The sequence below is a fragment of the Mercenaria mercenaria genome, unplaced genomic scaffold, assembly GCF_021730395.1.
Source record: "Mercenaria mercenaria strain notata unplaced genomic scaffold, MADL_Memer_1 contig_4296, whole genome shotgun sequence".
Classification (NCBI taxonomy): Eukaryota; Metazoa; Mollusca; class Bivalvia; order Venerida; family Veneridae; genus Mercenaria; species Mercenaria mercenaria.
Window position 1 is genome coordinate 32,548 of NW_026462514.1, and position 22,583 is coordinate 55,130.

The 22,583-nt window shown below is 34.3% G+C and overlaps 1 protein-coding gene across 1 annotated transcript; it reads right to left on the reverse strand.

Annotated features, from left to right (window-relative positions):
- Positions 1-5,743: 5,743 nt before the first annotated feature.
- LOC123547894 (uncharacterized) lies at positions 5,744-22,082 on the reverse strand. Its single transcript, XM_045335139.2, has 4 exons — positions 21,903-22,082; positions 18,473-18,714; positions 6,942-7,143; positions 5,744-6,340 (listed from the first exon to the last, which is right to left on the reverse strand). The coding sequence occupies exons 2-4, from the start codon at positions 18,677-18,679 to the stop codon at positions 6,039-6,041; spliced, it is 711 nt and encodes a 236-aa protein (XP_045191074.1). The 5' UTR covers positions 18,680-18,714; positions 21,903-22,082; the 3' UTR covers positions 5,744-6,038.
- Between the last annotated feature and the right edge of the window lie 501 nt (positions 22,083-22,583).

The following is a 22,583-nucleotide window of genomic DNA, read 5'->3' on the forward strand; positions in this document are numbered from 1 at the left end:
GGTTTCACAATGACTGAGACTGATGCATCTATTAAGTTTGAGTAAAATTCTGAATTTCTATTAAAACAATTAAGCCCGATTAATAATAAATTCGACAAGTAGACATAATTTTTAACATCATAGCAAGTTCTTTATTACATGTCGTCTTATGTTTAGACGACAAGTTGAGTTCTTTTTTAACGTCTTGACCGGATTATCACAGCTTGTAGTCTTATTTTTTGACGAGATGCTGGGTTATATGTCGTCATGTCGTCCTACAGAATCTCGACTAAACCATATAAACATCTAATCAGGAAGTACCATATACGTTTCCATAGGTAAAGCTGTATTAATTATGTAGACAATACATCTTAATAAATCCAGACAATCCGTGTTATTTCACAATACGTCGACATAAATACTCCTACATAAACATATTATCCGGGTGTACCATATACGTTTCCATAGTGCAATAGTTTGTGGCTTCAAAGACTGAACTTATCAACGTGTAATTTATTCTTGAATTAATATATATGTATGCTTTAGGTAATAGAAATTGAAAATTTTTGGGGCAAACTTGTATGTCACCCCTCTACCTCGCCCTGTATATATTGTATGAGTATTTGTGCACTGACTTTAATATGAACAGGGACCATCTACAGACCAGACCACAACTTCAGTCAAATCCAAATCCCGCCGGACAGACGGTCTGACTGAAGTTGCTTTCGGACCGCAGTGACCGACTAAAAACTGGAGAACATGCCTTGAAAAATTGTTCAAAAAGTTGTCAAATTTGCATGTGTTTTAGTTTCGTTATACTTGCATTTCACTGATCAATTTAATCATTTTTTCATTTTTACTAATCTAGATTTAACAGTACTTAATTAGGCAATGCGTGTCATATTCGGTCACAATCTAGAATTTTATTCCCTTACGTATGGTGGTATAATTCTGCCACGAGATGGCTCAAACTCTGGAATTATAGACGAAAATTCCAGACCACAGGATGGTTCTCGTATTTTTAGGTCAATTAGTGACAATCATTACCCATAGGCTATAATAAATACAGTTACAAGATGCCCATGTTTCTCTTTTCTCAAATTTCATAAAATCTGTGTCCGGTCCGGTGGAAGTTGGTCAGGATGTCCAGCTGAGGCCTGAGACTGATGCATCTATTAAGTTTGAATGTTTTAAGTGGACCTTTTCAGATTATTCTCAAGTTACTGCAGCATGTTTGGAAATGATGTTCAATTTTCAGGCCTCAACAACCTTGACCTTTGACCTACTGACACTAAAAACAAGTTATTGGAATACGGTATGGCAATACACATTCAGATTTACGCCAGTCAGTGACCCCTACGATTTGATCAACACTTGTTAGACTGACATGCAACATTGTCTCACTGCTGTATACATTAAACAATCTGGTAACACTGCCCGATAGGGCTTAGAGGCCCAATCAAGGTGTTGTTGTCCGATCGGGCTTAAATAAATGAAAAGAAATTATTGTTTTATTTATTAATTTGAAAACAATTTTATTGTTTACTTCTAAAGTCCTTGAAAATGTTATATGCAACATTACTTTATGTTAGAGGCTAACATCAGCAAACTGCAATGAGCCATTATTTGCGCAAGAATTCTAGGTTTTTTACTTTCACTTCACATGTATATATCATGTGAATGAAACAAAGCCTCTTGAGAAAAAATATAATTTTTGTATTTTGATAAATAGTATGTGTTTCTTAGATGCAAACAGCTGAAGAAATTTAGGACTTTTAAAGAAATTCTGTGAATATTTTAAGATATGTGACACTTATTCGTAAAATTCTGAATTTCTATTAAAAATTTAAGCCCGATCAGTAATTAATTCGACAAGTAGACATAACTTTTAACTTCATAGCAAGTTGTTTATTACTTGTTGTCTTAGTTTTAGACGACAAGTTGAGTTCATTTTTAACGTCATGACCAGATTATCACAACTTGTAGTCTTATTTTTTGACGAGATGCTGAGTTATATGCCGTCATGTCGTCCTACAGAATCTCGACTAAACCATATAAACATCTCACCAGGATGTACCATATACGTTTCCACAAGATGATAGACTTGAAAATGTAAATATTAATCTTTTATAAATTCCTAAAAAAGAAAGTTCTATCTGCTTGTGCGATAATTACGATGGTTTTAGACTCAAATTAATGTATTATTAAATCGTAATTTTCTGAGGAACAAAACAAAGAGTTAGACCTACTTTAACCAAGGATTGTAACGCTACAGTTTTGCATATTATAGCACTTATTCTTATAGGTTCAAAATGGATCAAGAGAGACACACTGGCTAGCGACCACCAAATCCGGACAACCACCGAATCCAGACAGTCCCGTAAACGCTTTATTTCGGTCTTTAACCTTGCTAATATGATTACAACATAGCGAAATTACAACAGTTAAGTTTAAGTATTTTACAAGAAATGTTAAATTTCATGTTGTCTGCCCTCACAAAGCATGTTTACATGTCGGGGGAAGACGGAAGTGGCGCGATGCACATGCGCAGTATTTCAATGAGGTCCCGATATTAAATCGAAAGGTCCCATGCAAATTTGAGGTAAGCAGATGTTTAGCAAACACTTAAATCGGGGAAATACAGCTTTGATAATTAAATGCGTGATTTTAATACACCCTAAAACACATTTTCATATATCCACTTCGAAAAGTGAAATTTTAAAAGTTTAGGTCAGAGAGATACGATCAAATTACAGATTCAAGAGAGTTAATTCATAGAATTCAATGACTCAGACACTCTACGACTACTTTCCATTGGTTGAAAATAAAGCTAAATTCAATGTTGAACGTAAATTGAAAATGAATAAAGTGACAACTCGCTGTCCAGAAACATGGTACTGTTAGACCTTAAAACAACATGATTTGGTGGCCCTTCGTTCGGGCCTCGAAAAAGTACTTGACCTAATTTTATCAGTAAACAAATTAGCACTTCAGTTTGGAGGAGAACCTAGCTTTGTTCACGTGAAATTTCGGCCGCTAGATGTATCTATTTCCCGAATTATCGTGAAAAACATCCCAAAAGTGTCCGGTTGTAAGACGCTAGCCAGTACCTTGCATGATCGTAAGAGGCGACTAAAAGGGTCTTAACACTTGGTTTTGCAGTAACTCTGTGATTCCAGCAGGTATGCAGATTTTGATTCCATACCTCATGTTTTTATTTCGATGTAAATGAGATGTGGAACCAAAATGTGTAGTCCTGTTTGGCGCCATATAACCTATACTGTGTTGGTGCGCCGTAAAACCCAAATAAATAAATAAGACGCTAGCCAGTAGCATGGTGTTGGCCCTTTTACCTGCATTAGTTCAACCACCTCCAGATCCTTTAAAGTACTTTGGATTAAAGGCTTAACGATTTATCGTATTGTGCGTCGTCCAACGTACCCAATTTTGGATATCAGACAGAGTTGACGATAACTTTTCAGGGAGAAACGTCTTTACTCTGCTCGAGAATACCGTTAATCAGTTTTTACAGCTCACGGACAAAACTCCAGAGACATTCCTTGAGTTGTTGACTTTACTTCACATCTCTTCAAGAAAGAGTCATATTTTGTCAGTTAAGAATAAAGTATTGATTGTAATGGCTTGGTTAAGATCATATCCGTATTGAGTAATGATATCTTCCTTTTTGTGATGAAATAAGGACGTTACTTCCTGTTATTTATTTAAAAGTAAAACATACTGTTACTTGGCCAACAAATGGGAAATGACAAAATATGTAATTTATTTAGAAAATGATACCAGATGGAGTAGGTATAATAGATGGTACTTTTCATAAAATATACAAACCATTATGTACAACAGGAGAAGTGCTTTTCAGGTCATAGACAATACCATGCGATTCGTAGATACTTTGGATTAACTAGGTACATTGAATGTAGGTTTTTAGGTCATCAGAATGACGCACAACAATTCAAGTTAATGCAGCAAATCGGATTGGACTTGCTATTTCCCGAGCACTGTTTTCTCTTAGGGGATAAGATATATCCAAACGGGCTTTCCGTCATGGCGCCTTATTCCAGCACACAACTAAGACGTAAAAAGTCACCCCGTACTCCCCGGATTCAGTGATGTTATATTTTCAAATCTAACGCTGTAAAAACAACATCATTAACACCATAACAACAACAAAAGTAGAGTTTATAATAGATTTATAATAGAGTAACATTTGTTTAAGCCGGTGCTAGGGAGCGTGAGAGGTGTTACACATTTCATTACCTCTCCTAAAAAGACTTACTCCAATCAAGTCTGCTTTTATTCTGCATTGTTGCATTCTAGTACCACATATGGCCTGTAGTGCGGTAACAATGTTATTTTATTCTCCATGTGAGGAAGCCATCCAGCTGGCTTACGGAAGGTCGGTGGTTCTAGCCAGGTGCCCGCTCGTGATGAAATAATGCACATGCATGAGGTCTTCCTCCACCATCAAAGCTGGAAAGTCGCCATATGACCTATAATTGTGTCGGTGCGATGTTAAACCCAACAAAAAAATTCCGTCATATGGATTGTGCTGTATTCATCTTTAATTAAGCATACTTCTGTTTCACATTGTATTCCTATGGTAACCGTTGCGTGAGTCAGAGATTCACCTAGTGGTGAGTAAAGGTATAACACTATAATTCAAGAACGTGATGGAATTAAACCGTGAGATTTTGCGGCAGTAAACAAGGTCAAACTCCACATTGGTGATTTTGTCAATGATTGTTCCAACCCGGTCCACTTTTGTTTCCCTCCTTTTTATGTACATAATTATGTGCATTTGTAACAATTGTATCTGCGTTGTTATATTGCATTTGTTTGTGTAAATACTTGCATTAGTTCAGCCTCTGTGTAAGTGTATTAAAAGCGAACAATACACTCGTACCCATGAACATGAAACTAACTACGTGTACCTCCATTCTACACAATTTATAAAACTGTGTTTAGAAATTACTCTTTCATTCGTTGTCAGGAGAAACAACCAGTAAGATGCTTAAGGTCTGAGTCTGGTTTTCAAGCCCAATTTTATAACATTGTTACAATACTTGCTTGTGAATCGTATTAAGAAGTGAAAAAAAATCCATCCCTCCCTATGTCTACATTCTCCATCATATTTGTTATTATTATACTTCGCATACAATGTTTAATCAGATATATTTCTTTCATAGACATTTTACTAAGCTGCATTTTTACATTGTAACGTTTCTCTCTCATTTAATGTTTGACTTCTTTTCCGTATAAATATTTTGATCAGTTTAAGAGAGGCATGTACAATGTTACCAACGTAATATCACATAGTATATAAAAAACAAGTTTAAATGTTTCCCAACCTTTGTTGGTTCGAAAATTTACTCAGCAAGATGACAAAATGTAAACACATCTGAAGATACGAGATAATTTTCAAGTTTTCTTTTTTGTTCATGATACAAATTAAATACAAATTTGTGTTAATATAAAAGTTTCATGTACCTTTAAAAGCAGTTTCAATCAAATGAACGACAGACCAATCTTTTTCGTAAGGCGCCAAAAAAGGGTTACCCCGTTCATTCCCTTTCTCGATACATCAACTCACTTATATGCATTATAATCCAGCGCAATCAAAATTCAAGAATCTTTTAAATAAATTCGATAAGCTTTCATATAATAAGATTTCATATATACAATGCATTTACTATGTTACCAATTGAAAGCTAACACATCAAAATTGTGATGTTGAGAAGGAAGTAAAGCTCTTTTTCATTCTGGTCCAGAATAAGTGTTTTGCGTTACAATACGGATTTGTAAATAGATTTATCATGAAATTAGAAACAACTGGACAAAACCAGAAAAAATGCTGTTCTATAGCTTCTCTGTAACTTTTACATAAAGTACAATTAGGGTTATCACTTAATTTGAATAGAAAGCCATTAGTTTCTAAGATTCAATGAACTATTCTGTATTGAAACCATTGTATAGACGTCTCTTTGGTAATTTTAAAAGAAAGAGAAAATATATTTTTCCATTCTTCTTCTTTGATTTTAATCTCAATATTCTGGTGGAAACGACATGTCCTGCGAGAATGGAACACCTCGCATAGACCCTCCAGTATTCAAGACCTGCATTTTGGACCGCTGATCAGTTTTATTTCTACGAATGATTTTTTGCAAGTGATATCCAGATACGAAAGCCAGAATCTGTGCGCATGTATTATATGTAAGCACATAGAATCTATCACCATACAATTTGACTATAATTTTCTCTGCCACTGGTGCTCCTTTTAATTCTAACATATTATCATCTTCTTTTTCGTAAAGGCAAATCATAATGTTGTTAGAATGGTCGCAACCTATAACGAAGAAATGTATTTTTATACAATTTTGATTAGCGGAAATTAAGCAATAATTAATCATTTGAACACACTGTTTTGCGAGTAAAAATGAGGAAAAGATGAAACAGAGAATCAATGTTTCTATAAGTACTGTCGGTCATCATATTATATGTATTTTCTTTGTTTAAAGTCAGTGTTTGACACTACGCTTTTGATATCTGTAATATCAAAGATAGAGATAATTTTGTTTACGGTTAGACTTTTTAACATGCACCAAAACAAAACCATGTAACGAGACTTACGTTTCGAAATTCGAGAAAGAAGTATTTACAAAAATAAGTACACGAAGTTTCCTACATTCAACAGAAAAGATACAAGATACAAGAAACTTTTTTTTACGTCGGATATATAGTCTAACAAATAACATTAGCTCATGAGCTATTTCGCTACAGAACACTGTGAGTGAATGACATTTGGTATTACTGCCTCTTAGAAAATTATATGTGTAAATCTGACTACCTGCTGGTAATATTGCTCAAAGTGAAAAATACCTCAGCACTGGTTTAAAGTCAGCTCGCGGTAAAGACTGTATGAATTTTTTACTTATGTTTTCATTTACCTTCGAATTCTTTCCAAAGTCCTTCTTCAGTTGTGGGTAAATTCTTCACACAGAATACCACTAAAAGTGGTTCATCGCCGCATGGTACTTCTGTTATCTGAATCCGCAGCTTCCCTTCCATCAAACACCTCAGTTCATTTGTAACCATCTCAGATATATCTGTCTTGCTTTTGTCATACACATACAGTGTACTCTTGTTCTTCTGCAAAAATAAAAGGTAATGGTAGATTTCAAAGAAGCATAGATCACCCAAAACATAGTCAAACATAGTCAAAGAGCCATGCATCCCAAAGTAGGCCCGTTAGAAAAAGAAACTGTAGCAGAAAAAATATATCGGACGAGTTCCGCCCATTGTTTTCCCGTTTAGGGCAAACCCATTATTTAAATGGAGATCATACGCCGCTTTTAATGGAATTGCACTTTGTGCATTATTGAAGGTTCGATGTACACCACCGTATGAGTACATCTGCAAGTGTCCCTAAATGTAACATGAGTACAAGTTGAGTTCTACTCAACCAGATCTAAAGGGTGTGGACGGTAGCATGCATTTCCAATACCGTCCATGAACAGGCTCAGCCAAACTGAATCATTTGTAAGACGAACAGCGATTTCCCATTATTTTCTATTTTATTATATATCACATCAGCGTTGTCCGTACCGTGTGGCGGCCGTATAAATTCTCTGGGTACTTTCGTTCACAAATATTAGATTTTGTTCTCTTCAAATCGTTCAGAAGGACATTTATGTTGTGTGTTGTGTAAGTGTACTGTTTAATTTAGACACTTGAACATTTCGGTTTGGACTGGTTCCAATGATCAGGCTTTAATAGCTTTGGGCAATGCTTAATCACTCTTAAGGTATGTAATTTGCATTCTAATTTCGTCTTTTGGCAGTTTCTGTGATATGCAGGCTCCATAACCACAGATCCTTCCCATAAATTTAGGTTTGTTACGTTCTGCCTATTGTTTTGTCGTTTAGGGCGACCCAGTTATTTCAACTGGGTACCATACACAGCTTTTCATTGCATTGCACTCGGTGTATCATAGAAGGTTCTATGTACACCGACGTATGAATACACCTGCAAGTTCTCTTAACTTTATTTCGGTACTTGTAACATGTGTAAATGTTGAGTTCTGCTCAACCCGGGGCTAGATGTCTTGCTCGGTAGCTTGCATTTCCACTACCGTTCATGTGCAGGCTCAATCAAACGAAACCTGCAACATTTTCATTATGTCGTGTTAGACGATATGTGATTTTCCACCTTTTTGTTTTATCATCACACCAAACTGAATCATCTGTGTCGTGTTAGACGGCCAGCGATTTCCATTTTATGATTTTATTATCACACCAGCGTTGTCTGTACCGTGTGGTGGCCGTAAAATGTCTCCTCGTACTTTCTGTCAGAGGTGTTAAATTTCGATCTCCGTTCAGCATGATTACTTATTACTGTGTTACTGTATCGTTTAAATTTTAGCGTGTGTGGTTTAAAGCTTTATGAATTGTTTAATTACCCGTAGGAAATGTTTTCTAAATCTGAATTTGTCTTTATGCATTTTTGTGATATGCTGGCTCCATAACCTCAGATCCGTCCTCTAATTGCCGGTTGGTTACATTCTGCCCGATGTTTTCTCCTTCAGGGCAAACCCATTTTTTCAACTGGGGACCATACACCGATGTTCTTGGAATGCATTCCATGAACACCACCATATGAATACATCCACGACCTGTAATTTTCAACTTTTTTATTTTATTATCACAACAGAGTTGTCTGTGCCGTGTGACACTCGTTGAAAGTCTCTCAGTACTTTCAGTCAGAGATGTTATTTTTCGATCTCTTCAGGTCGTTCAGCACAACATTTATGTCGTGTTACTGCACTGTTCAATGTTTCAGCTTTAACTGCTTTAATAGCTTTACGTATTGTTTAATCACCCCTAGAAAATGTTGCCTGCTTTTGAATTTTGTCAGTTTGCAGTTTCTGTAATATGCTTCCTTCATAAACTCAAATCTTCTCTCTAAATTCCGGTTTTTAAGTGTTGCTTACTGTTTTCTCCTTTAGGGCAAAGCCATTATATAAATTTGGGACTATGCGCCGTTTTTCTTGGAATTGCACTTTATGATCATGAGCACCACTGCATGAATACACCCACGTATGTCTCTTTGTTTTCTTGAAACATGTGTAAATGTTGAATTCTGCTAAACCCGGGGCTATGGGGTTGGGGTGGGGATCTCCGTGTCCGAGTGGTTAAGGTCGATGACTTGGAGTCACTTGCCCCTTACCGATATAGATTTGAGCCTCAGTCAGGGCGTTGAATCAACTGGCTATATATCAGTGGTTCTGTCCAGATGCCTGTCCATGACAAAATAATGCAAGGATGGGCACCTAGTGACTTCCTCAACCATCAGAGATGGAATGTCGCCATATGATCTATAATTGTGTCGGTGCGGCGTTAAATCCAACAAAACAATTAAATGAACCGAGCTACCTGCATTTCCACTACCGTCCATGAACTGGTTCAAACCGGGCCTGCAACATTTTCATTTGTGTAGTGTTGGACGACCTGAAGTTTTCCACACACTGTTTGCTTCAAAAATAATGATATGCAAAAAAAAGCAAAAAAAGATTTTCATTATGTCGTGTTAGACGATATGTGATTTTCCACCTTTTTGTTTTATCATCACACCAAACTGAATCATCTGTGTCGTGTTAGACGGCCAGCGATTTCCATTTTATGATTTTATTATCACACCAGCGTTGTCTGTACCGTGTGGTGGCCGTAAAATGTCTCCTCGTACTTTCTGTCAGAGATGTTAAATTTCGATCTCCGTTCAGCATGATTACTTATTACTGTGTTACTGTATCGTTTAAATGGTTGAGGAAGTCACTAGGTGCCCATCCTTGCATTATTTTAAAATGCATTTTCACTACCGTCCATGAACTGGTTCAAACCGGGCCTGCAACATTTTCATTTGTGTAGTGTTGGACGACCTGAAGTTTTCCACACACTGTTTGCTTCAAAAATAATGATATGCAAAATACAAAATGGGTCAGGTGTAGATAAAATGGTGGGGTGTTGGGGTACAAACACACACGTACACGAGACATTCCTACACATTCGCCTCACCCAACCTCATAAACCCAAGTCGACCCCACCCCCTACACAAACAGAGCAAACAAACAAGACACGTCCGTGGCAAAAAGTATGGTTGGGGGGGGGGGGGGGGGGGGGGGGGGGGGGGGGAAGGAGCTGAACGTGTTCAGTGCATGCCGATCTCTTACCATATTTTAAACGAGTAAGGCAGGACTGAGTAAAAGAACGTCCTGCTGAGAAAAGCTCTAAAATCATTGACAAAATACCAGAGTATATACATGTAATGTTAACATACACATGTATGGATAGGATCAATCTAAGGCTTAATTGCACAAATGTACTCACCAACTTATCTGAAGTGAGAACACCAAGAATCTAACTTTTAAGCAAGCCACAAGACAAATAAACGATCAGTGTTCTACTTAAAATTAACTTAACATTTTCGTTTATGTCGTGTTGAGCGACCTGTGAAGTTTCCATTTTTCTCCATTTTAGGGTGTTAGCACACTGTAACTTAAACCTTATTTTCACATATTAGACAAAAAAAATGTTCCTTTCGACTGGTAAGGAAACATGATTAATTGTTATTATGTAAGCTGGTATTCTTTTCTTTATTTTGCTTTCACGTTAATTTACAGATAACAGTTATGTTAAAATATTCTAAAATTTTGAAATGATAATAGTATTAAAGTGAATCAAACAGTTATTCATATAAGAGAACAAAGCATTTTTTAAATAGTTTTAGATTCAAATTGTTGATCGACGTATTGAGTAAACATTAATTTTGTTTCTTGGAAACTGTTAGCGTGTATCTAAATGTAAATAATTATTGATATGTTCATTTTAGATTTGAATTGTTACTTTGATATTCAGTTGTTGTTTGTTCATTTGGTGAATTTGTTGTTTATTATTTTATTGATCGCTTGCATTTGTGTGTAAATTTGTTCATTCGAGTTTTAGAGGTGTATAAACTAATTGATATATAAGCATTATCCCATGAAAACTTATTACACATTTTAGGCTATGCTTTTGTTATTCCTTCTCTTGAGAAGGAATATTATAGTTTGGTAAGTCACACTTGACTGAGTTACTGATACCGAAAGCTGTTGTCATTACAAGCTGGCCAGTCAAACTCCGTGACCTTAGAAATAACCTCTGACTTTAAAACTATTCTTTCCTAATTGAGGCGACTCTCTGACTGAACGCGTCCATGGATTACATATTATTAAACCCGAGGATGGTTGACTGATTCTTTTATTTCCTCCATTCTTGAAGAACATAACATAAGTACAAACAGATAGACATATATCAGCAAATTTACATGTAAACAACTAAATATTATCGTTATCTCAAATGCATGGTTAATATGTGAAAACAAACCCAATTGCGACCCTCTAATTATGTGCAACAAATTCACGCATTGAATCATAACGGATTGACCGGGTCAATGTCTTATTGCCGTATTTACTCAACTGAAAGTGGTAACAGATTTAATTTGTTGTTGGATTTAACAATTTATGTTAACTAATAACTAGCGTAAATACCTACTTGACATTTTTGGCAGTATAAAACAGACATTGCAACCAAAATTTTACAAGATGATCATTATATATTTATATAGATGTGCCCTAGAAGGAAGTTTTGGTATGCTTTAACTTGTATAATAGGTGTTCGTTTGTATCTCGGTATTAGCGACATAAAAGTGACGAATGGATAAGGTTTAATATGTTCAGACTTTGTGAAATAATAAATATGTTATAATGTTATATCTTTTAAATCAATTATTAGGACTTGTTACTACAGTTACATATTTTGCTGATAGACATATATATATATATATATATATATATATATATATATATATAACAAATAAAAAAGAACCCGGAACGGGGACAAAATATCGTAAAATTATAAAATGACTTCACACGCTCGCTTAGTTTTTCTTAAATTTTAATATAAAAGTCACAAACTAGTTTCGCCGTGAATGGCTCATCAGTGTGTCTAAATATATAACAATAAGAGGGTTAGGGTTAGGGTTAGGGTTAGGATATTAGCTCTTATTGTTATATATTTAGACACACTGATGAGCCATTCACGGCGAAACTAGTTTGTGACTTTTATATTAAAATTTAAGAAAAACTAAGCGAGCGTGTGAAGTCATTTTATAATTTTACGATATATATGTATATGGGCCGTTCCATGAGAAATCCGTGTTAGTGAAAAGATATAATTATTGCATAATTAGTAGTCTAAAATACAGGAAAACCATTATTTTTCTTAAAAGTGTGTGCTTCAAGCCATATTTTGGAACCCGTGCGTTTGGAAAAAAAAAGATTAATAACGACATATAGCAATCTGTAGTTCATTTTAAGCCATGTCGCCAGATGGACCGAATTATGACGTCATCAAATTGGCGACCATTTCTTAAAAATAAATCTATCATCATCTTCAAATGATTGATCAGAGTTGTTTGAGTTTGATGTTAAATGTGAATTCTTTTGTAGTTTACATTGTACACGCACCATTATCTCGCATTTTGTTAATTTTCATTAAAAAATGTCATTATAAAATGTTAAAGGTCTGTTATGCCAAAATTTTATACCAGGATATTCAAAAAATCACCACATACTATCGCTGTTTGTGAGTAATGTTAAAATACTACATACTAATAAATGTGTAACAAAATCTATAAGAAGATCCTTTGGAAGCATAGAAACAACCGAGATAAGTAATGGCAGACTCAGTTTTATTCAGCCTGTTCGTAAGAGATTATAGAAAGTGCAACATCCCTTACAAGCTCGCTAGCGCTGGCATAAGCGAAACTCTATTACATAGGTATGGAAATAAACTCCATGATCCAAAAAGATCAGAAAATATAACAACCTTGAATTCAAGTACCGGGAGACATTTTACAGCCGCCAGACACGCAGTATGACTACGTTACGCCACTAAAAATCTAGAAGTTTGTTTGGAACAAATAGTTGTTACTATACAGACACGTAATTGTAATTGTAGCATGCGCATTTAATACATATATTTAGCAAAGTTAAAAGATTTTTGATGAAGATTTTTTAAAATTTAAATCAATATGTAATGATGAAATATTTACGTGATCATAGCATATCTGCAAAGGAACATGGAATAAAACGAATGCTTTGATGAAGTCTTTTCTATGCTGAATCGTAATAGAATGTTAATCATAAAAAGAATCCAATTTAATAATTATTATAATAAACTTACATATTAAATGAACACAATGGTAATAACAAAAACAACTTTATACCAAAAACACCATCACCCAGCTGGAGCTTTGACTCACGACCTTTTCAAAAATTGTATATTAATATATGAATCTTTCTTAGTGAGAGAGCTCTTGTTTTTCTATTTATTCAAATGGACTCGACTATAGAATGAAACAGAAAAGTAAGTATAACTATATTAAATTTCACTTTCACATTTAGTAATTACTTTCTACTTCATTTGATGCTATTGTGACATTCATATATCGGCGCTATTTATCCATTTAAATCGATGTGTCAAGAAACCCTTAAACCATAATATATCACTGTTTCGTAACATAGACATAGCATACATTGAATGTGGGGCATTTACAGTCGTTTCAGAAATGTTCCAATCTCTGAAAGACATCAATAAATTTGCTTTAACATTTTTTACTGAAAACCAATTTTAAATAATTTAACTTAATATGTTATAGATATCTCCTTTTGTTTTGTACCTCTTTAGATGTATCAAAATGTCTGATCACACCGACACTAAGCTCCAGGAGCACTTATTTGCAGGATATGAAAAGTATGTATCGTATGTTAAACGTACGGTGATAAAATGTGTGCTAGCGCTTATACAACAGTCTTTTCTACCACTCGAGAATGCATTTAATATGATGATCGCGATATGACATGACAGACTTTGCAGCTTGGTAAAGAGATTGTGATAGAGCCGCAGCAAGTAAGGACACAATGGTTCGCACTAAAATCAGGTACGAACCGATTGTTGTTGCAAAACCAGTCGAGTCAGATGTGTTTGAAAATAAACAAACTCCCCTAGTACTAACTAGACGTTTTGTTGATCCTTTCAGGGAATCAACCCTGCCGAGATACCCATCATTTAAAGTTTCCTTATCGCGAATTGCATGTTACAGACTAGCCTAAAATGACCAAAATATTCTAAAATGACAGTAACAATCATTATGGAAACTGTGGACTAAGGAAAGTGTATTGTTCAAGGACTCCATTATTGTTCAGTAAACTTTTGAGATCCTATGCAAAGCTACCAATCTTACATTTGAAAGGCTTCTATCAATATAAAACATATCTACCTGGAACGGAACATAATGAGAAGGTAGGGGTTTATTTGCATGAATGCTAATCATTACAATTAATAAAATGCGGATCTTTAAAATCATTGCGCACTTCAAAGCGATATGAATACTGATCCGGCGAATTGGTACAAAATAGTGTTTATGTGTAGCAGAGCTTTGTCCAGTTACAGGCTACATAACTGTCAAATTGACATGTACATCACTTAATAGCATCTATAAAAACTTAACCACTGTATGGATTTGATGATATTCGTATATTTTAACGGTAAAGCCTACACGGAAGAAATATATTCAACAAGATATAAAACTGTTAAAATAAAGTGAGTGGTGTAAAATATATTTTGATAATTTCATTTCATTTAATTGTTTTTATACTTCAATACTGTTATTATATTGACAGCATCTATTCCAGGATAGAACATTAAAGAAAATAATATGAAATTTTGCTGTGTAACTTAAGCAAATTTTAAGATAAACAAAGTTTAATTTTCAAATTTGGCCGCCACTTTGATGACGTCATCGATAGGTACAGTCGTGGAACTCGGACTTACGACATGTCTTTTTGTAACCTTAAGTAATATTCTAATAGTTTGGTATATGTCGCCATTAATCTTTTCTTCCCAATCGCACGGGATTTCTGTTTTGTATACACTGTATGTTGTTTCAGAAACAAGAAACTAATATATTGCAATTAAGTTATTGAAAGCTTATCAAATTTTACCATAGTTTTATATAAATGTTATTTGTGCTGTCATGGTAACGCAAATTCTAAAGTACCCATGCAAATATATACTCATGAAAATATAGATGTGTGTAGTTAAAAGGCCCGTGATAAAAACAAAAATATACGGTTTCGTTATTTTTCAGTAAAATAATTTTAAACTGTTCCCAAATATTCAAATATATGATAAAAAGTAAGTGATACGCATAATTTATTCCATTAATGACTTGAAAAATACTCACCATGCATGATGACGTCATACTGCTTTGATGACGTTCATAACGTCACGTCTCAAAATGCCTGTGGTGACTTATTTAAAAGCATTGTAGCTCTTGAAAAAGATATTCACTTCAAATTTTCAGATAAAAGAGTGTTCTTCATGAATATTTTGCTATCTCAATTTTGAAATTTTTGTCACTTATGCAGGTTTTCTCATGGAACGGCCTATTTAAAGTCAGGGTCGAGATTTATATAAATGTATGTATACATGTATGTCTGTATGTACACTTGATAAACGTATAAATTATTTTCTGTAAAAATCTCTTTAGAATATATTTGTCTGAACCTCAAACATTTTGTTTTGGTATAAGGGACACTCGAGTGGTGGATGTGAAATGTTAACCGTTAACAAGATTTGATTTGTTATAAATTGTTGTCATTTTTAATGAATACTTATTAGCTTTGCATGACTTCAAAATTGTAACTATGTTAAAAATAGGTGATTGATTTATGAAACTTACAATTTTGATAAAGTCTTAGACATAGAATTAAGCAGTTAAAGTTCATTAATTTTGCTCATATGTATAGATATATTTAGTTACCTTAATAAAAGGAAGATTAACATTTAAATATAGGGGAGATAAATTATGCACTGTGCAAAGAAAATCATTTCTATCATTTAATGCAATTGACATTAAATTTTGTTTAAAATAATCAGAAGCAAAAATGACTATGTCGCTGATCGGAGTTTCACAATTCAACAGGTATTGAGAAAGATATTTTTTTGTTAAATAATAAGTTTAAAACTAGCCTGTAAATGCAGATAAATTTTTTCCATAAAACCATTTTAGGGTAAACTAGATCCAACCCTGACAGCCATGTTTTAATAAAGATATAAATATGGCTTTTATCAGTTAAGTAAAGGTTCATCAAAGGAACATTTCTCTGAAATTATTCCAAAACCTGGTTCGTTGGTATTTATATAGAGAAACTGCAGGCCTTGGCTCCGACGAGTAAAACAATTTGAACAGACTGAAACAGGGCCACCAAAATAAAAATCATTCCAATGAATTGCTTTTGAAATGTGGATAGCATTTTTTTTATAAAAACGATTTCCTGTTATATTCATATAAGGAAAACAAACAACGCCCCTTGCGGCCATGTTTTGTGAATGAAAATCTTAGGAGAGCGTCATCCAAGAAAGATTTCTTCAATTTTATTCGATTATCATTTATTGGAGTGAAATTGTTTAAAAAACGTGCGGCGAACGCATTTCTTACAAGTCTTACAAGAAACCTTCCACTATTTACATGAATAAGAACGTGACCACGCCCTATGGGGGCCTGTTCTCTTGACGAATTGAAACAAATCGAACATCCTTTGTAGTGGTTCTCCATGTAACATTTCTGTTAAGTTATTTAAAAATTGGACGAGCACCTTGGAAGGAGATGTAGTTTGAAACTTCTTTTTCTGTGTTTTCACTCTGGCGGCCATGTTTTCAGAGGAATCAATCTTAATAAAGGACCACTCATATAGACAAAAAATGACAAAGTTATCCGGCGATCATGTATTTTTACGAATCAGAGTAATTCGAAAACTGATGGTCGGGAGTCATCCAAGGATTATTGATATGAAAATATTTAAGATCAGTTAAACAGTTTTTGTACAGAATAACTTTCTGGCATTCATTGTTTAGTGTAGGAAAGGCGGCAACGCCCTATGCCACCATGTTTTGACGAGTTGAATTTGAATAATCTTGATAGAGGGTCACCCAAGGCTCATATTTATGAAATCATTTAAAGTTTTACAAGCAGTATAGAAGAGTTTAAGGTCTCCGTCATGTACATATAGATATGATCACACGATCTGGCGGCCATATTTCCACGACAAATTGCTAAAAAGAACAGTGTTTGTAGAGGAAGACCAAAAGCCATGTATGTTAAATAATTTTAAAATCGGACCAGATGTTTACTAGTATGAGAAACAATTTGAAGATTGTTCTGTTTTTAGCTCTGGTGCCACCAAATAGAACTGTTTTAATAACTTTAAGAATAGACTTGCCACTAGACTAATAATATAAAATGTATCACAAAATTTCAAATTATTGTAATATTTCTCTTATTAATTCAAAAATGACAACTGCCAGTCAAGTTTTGTTATTGTATTAGAGGAGCTATAGTATTAATATTGGACAAAGTATATAGACTGCTCATCTAAAACAAATATATGAAAAATTATAAATCATAGTCTAGGAGCTAGTTATATAGAATACCACACAAGGAGGATCCAGGCAAAAAAAATAATTTTTCAATTTATGGACAAAGAAGCTACGTCTGTACTGACGGACGACGGTCAATGTGCTCTTGTGAGCTAAAACGGAAACACATCCAAGACAAAAACATCTCTCTAGAAAGAAATATTTGTTTCGCATGAACAATTTGTATAAAATTATCTAAAACATTTATCTATGAGCGGTAAAAAAGGGATATGATTGACTTGAAGGGGGTGGGGGAGAGAAACACAGTACAGTCGCATCCTTAAATTACACACCCGCTTAGCTCAATTGGGAGAGCGCTGATCAACGGATCACTGGGTCGCGAGTTCGATCTCTGGGCGGGCCTATGTTCTCTGTGACGCTTTGAAGAATTGTGCCTGAAATCATTTGTCCTCCACCTCTGATTCTGCGTGGAAGTTGACAGTAACTTGCGGAAAACAGGTTTGTACTGGTAAGTTTAACTACCCGCGGTTACATACCTGAACTACTGTTGGAAAACGGCGTTAAACCAAAAAACAAATAAACAAACAATTACATCCTTAAATCAGTCGATTAGTATGAATTTTATGTATATGATGCAGTTATTATAGTAGAACCTCAATCTTTAAAACTATATTTAGCTCAAATGGATTTTGCAAGTTCGGATCACATGAGGCGCGCGTGCTCACAGCGCCGCGGATGATCCTACAGTGCAAAATCCACAAAAGCCGAATAAAGAATACCAGATCCAGCTACTGTTTCAATGATTATGTTATCATATAACTCGACCTTTTCTGATCAAGGAACATCGAGTTTATTAAAGTGGAAAATGCTTTCTGCCTGTTTGTGAAATACAAACCATTTGTTTTACAGGATTTATACAAGTGCATAATAAATATGACACTCACCTCCGACTGAATGATACCATCTTGTAAATCTTTGACAAGCTCTTGTAGACGGACTATCGCTGAACTGTTGACGGTTTTCAATTTAATATAACACCACGTTAGACATCCTTTCGAGAAATCCATGTCTATGATAGCTGAAATATGTTTGTACTTGTCTTTTCCTTTAACAGAGTCCTCCGTCTTGAAACAATCTGACAGCCCTTTCATGTGGAAGTAAACTATTATAACTGGGCACCTAAGGCCTACAACGGTAATTGTGAAAACAAACTTTAGATTGTTGTTCGTAACTTGGGATTAAACGAATCTTCAGATGCAATGATAATCTTTCGTGGGTCGATGTAAACGAAACTGAATCATGAATGGGAAAAACCTTCATCAGTTCTATATAATATGAATTTTAAATTATTTTGCAAAACAGCCAATCCACTCAGTTTTAAATTTAGAAAGAACTACAAGCATTAACGGAAATGCGCACAGAGTAGAAAAATATCTAACACTACCTGATTGTGTTCTTTTTAATTGATTAGAAAAAGCTATGTTTATTTATTTTGTTGTTTTGTTAGTGTCTTACTTTATTTATCTATACTACGTATATGTATATCATTTACACATCAATGCATTAACTAATTTAGAGTTTCATATGGGGGAGGCTGAGTTCTTGGAAAATGGCTATTACTATTGGATCGTTGCACACGTCAAGTGGGACAATTGTCGAGGTATAAAATTGGAATGGAATGTATAAAAATCTTTATGATTGATGCTAATACAAAAAAAACGTACATTGATATTATTATGTAAATGATGAAAGCCATATGCAGTCATACGCTTTATAAAACTTACTTACCAACCATATCAAATAACTCTTAAATAGCAACCAGAAACAATTGTCTCAATACTTCTCCCCAAGCACATAAACTACACAAAAAGCATTCTCATGCTATAGACATAACACAGCTATAATACAGGAAACATGTGAATAAGTTAGGCACCTCTTTCATTATAATTATTATTCTAATTTCACCTGCAAACATATTCTGTAAATCTCTTTTTTAACTTTCAAAAATCAGGTAATTAAATTATCTTACACTTCAGAATCAGACGTGTGGTCTAACATATTATATCAAATACTGTGCATAATTACAGGCACTAGGGGCTTTGACGAGGATATCTTGGTATTGGTCAGACATTTTCTGAATATTACCATCACGCAGACATATTTGACGAACATGAACAAGTTTCCTAAGCATCTCGAAGCATTTTGAAAATACCCTAATATACTTTCAGGCCAAAAATACTCAAGATTCCAAATTTATCATAATAATGGCTCATTGTTTACATACAGTGACATTGTTCCGGACAATCTTATTTAACTTTAACTAACACAAACACAAATGCTATTGGTGTCCACCGATTCGGCCCTTGAAAATCTTTCAATCCATGTATATATTACCAGATATCATGGCATTTACACACAAATTTCTTCCTTACTTTTATCTCATGCCAGTGATTTTGCGATGGTCATATCAGCTTTCCATTTAATTTGTCCATGATAATGCAGAACAGGGGAACCAATTATGCATATCATAAGTGTTTGTATTATAAGCTTGTCATAGCCCCAATAATCTGTATGAATAATATTACAATGCTTTAATAAAATGTTTAAATATTAAACATACTGTCTGAGCCCAATACATGTTGCTGTCAGTTTGTGACTAGATACTTGTACTATTCATTTTTTATGTAAATCATGTATAATTACTATCCTGCAAACTCAGTAAAATACAGTTATTCTGTGGTGGGTCTTGTATCAAACCATGGCATACCTTAAGGCGTCATAAATATACATCTATTATCACTATTCTAATACAAAACTGGTGTTAAATGGCTTGTCGATCTATAGCTTGACATCAGAAATATATTTTTAAAACCTTGTCTCTCAGCAAATCTATATTAAATGTTGTATATTTCACAAATTCTTCATCAAAACTCATTATGACGAAGATAAAATGAGCCAAGTAAAATGAATATCTACTTATTTATTTATCTATTTATTTCAAAAAGACAATATTGTCATTACTGTTCTGTGGTGTTTTTTCCGTTCGTCTACGAAGACTTGGCATTTGCTGTTGTTAAGTTGATATGTCTTTTTTTCGAAAATGTCTGAAATTTCCTCTTTGGAAACTTCCGTAAATTGTTCGGTCTGATCATATTTTGTTTTTATGTTTGGTCGTTTGCACAAAATATCAGGTTAACACACAAGGAAACAAGGATATTACTGTCATTGCAAACACATTATTGACCAGCAAAATAGGAAATAAATCTATCAACCAACGATTTATGTATGGAGTCAATCAGGTCGTGATCCTACAGACATTATCGTTCTGCTTACAGAACAGTTTCTTTTAAAACGTGGTCCAAAGCGATATGTATAAGTATTACGTATAGAATAAAAATGCGGTAGTAACATACTAAACTAATTGTATCAGTTCTAAAAATGGTTGTAGATTTTTCAAGCGTTTCCTTATAAATTGATTAATATGGAAAAACTTACCCTGCAGACATACATGCTAATTTCAAATATTGGTTCGCCTGTGTCAGAGGATATTCTCTCTATTATTTATCTCCTTTCATGATTGTGTAGGTCGATTTTCTTAGTCTGTCAATATGTTAATGCATAATATGGAAAGAAACATAACATGGCCTAAAGGTTCGCCATAATATGGCGACGAACATGAACTGAATGCCAAGCTTAAAGTCAAGGTCAGAGTTTGAGACTGAATGGTTTAGATCATCAAGTAACAGGACAGTCCGAATCCACATTTACATGTTATGGATTTTACGTCAATTATTGCAGCTTTTTTTGTTAAATGGATATTTGAATGGCTTTGTACAAAACTGACCGTAATGGGACAAGGTCTGATGCTTAAGACTCTTTGACAAATAAGCGTATAGTCACAACCAAATTTAGAGATAACTTTATTGTCATGTCTACGTATGCTGTATATATGCATGGATACTCATAACGATAACATACATAAACGACATAAACATTCGATATCGCAAAGTAACTTCCTTTGCAAAACTTTGACCTCAAACTCAAAGATCAGAGTCACAGTCACAGAGTCTAACCTTTTTATATCTGGATTGAATTTCATACTCCACTGAATTCGAAAAATCATTTACCAAACCTTGAAGGTAGACAAAAGAGTCATAAATAACATACTTCATATAGATTTACATTAGTGGTAAATACCCGTTTCATTTGATCGCCCAATCACTGGAAGGAAGTTTGAAATATTTTGCATTTAGATTGCTTTTAGGACAAGACAGGTTGCTCAAATATTTTAATCTTTCAGATTCGGTATAAACATACATGTTTCTAAATGTTATTTAAAAGACATAAAACGAACAGTTATTTTAAAAAACATACTGTGTGTGTTTTCAAGTGCTGCATCAAGATCTTCTCCGACTATTTCAGTTGTACTCCGGACAATGATGACTAATGGTAAAATGTTCTGCGTGTCTGGTATGTTGAAATCGATGAATGTGATATTGCATTTTTTCTTTAACTCTTCTACGAACTGTTTTGTTGTTGTTCCATTTTCATAATCAAATAAATAAGCCTCCTACAAAATATGGAAATATCTAAAATAGGAAAAATAAAACTCCAATTGTTGGCAAACAAGACAAAAATGAAAATACTGCAGGCTCGGTTTGATTGAGCCTGTTTACCGTCTGAAGTAGAAATTCATGCTACTACCACGCCCTCTAGTCCCGGGTATAGCATAAATTACAATTTGCACATGTTACAAGTACCAAAGACAATTTAAAGACACTCGCAGATGTGTTAATGCAGCGATGTAAATAAATATAAATTTGTCTGTTAATAAAGGCTATGATATAAATGACCAGGGAGACTAATTACCTCATTGGTTAAAACCGCATGGCCAATATGTGTAGCATCACATTTTTTGTTCTGTATAATTAGTTTAAGAAATAATCACGACTGTTCCGATGTCGTCGCCTCGTGATCTGCCGCTGTATTTTTCAAATCTCCCAAGAACACAGCAAACACAAATACATTTTACAGATTAAATAGTTTTATCATTTT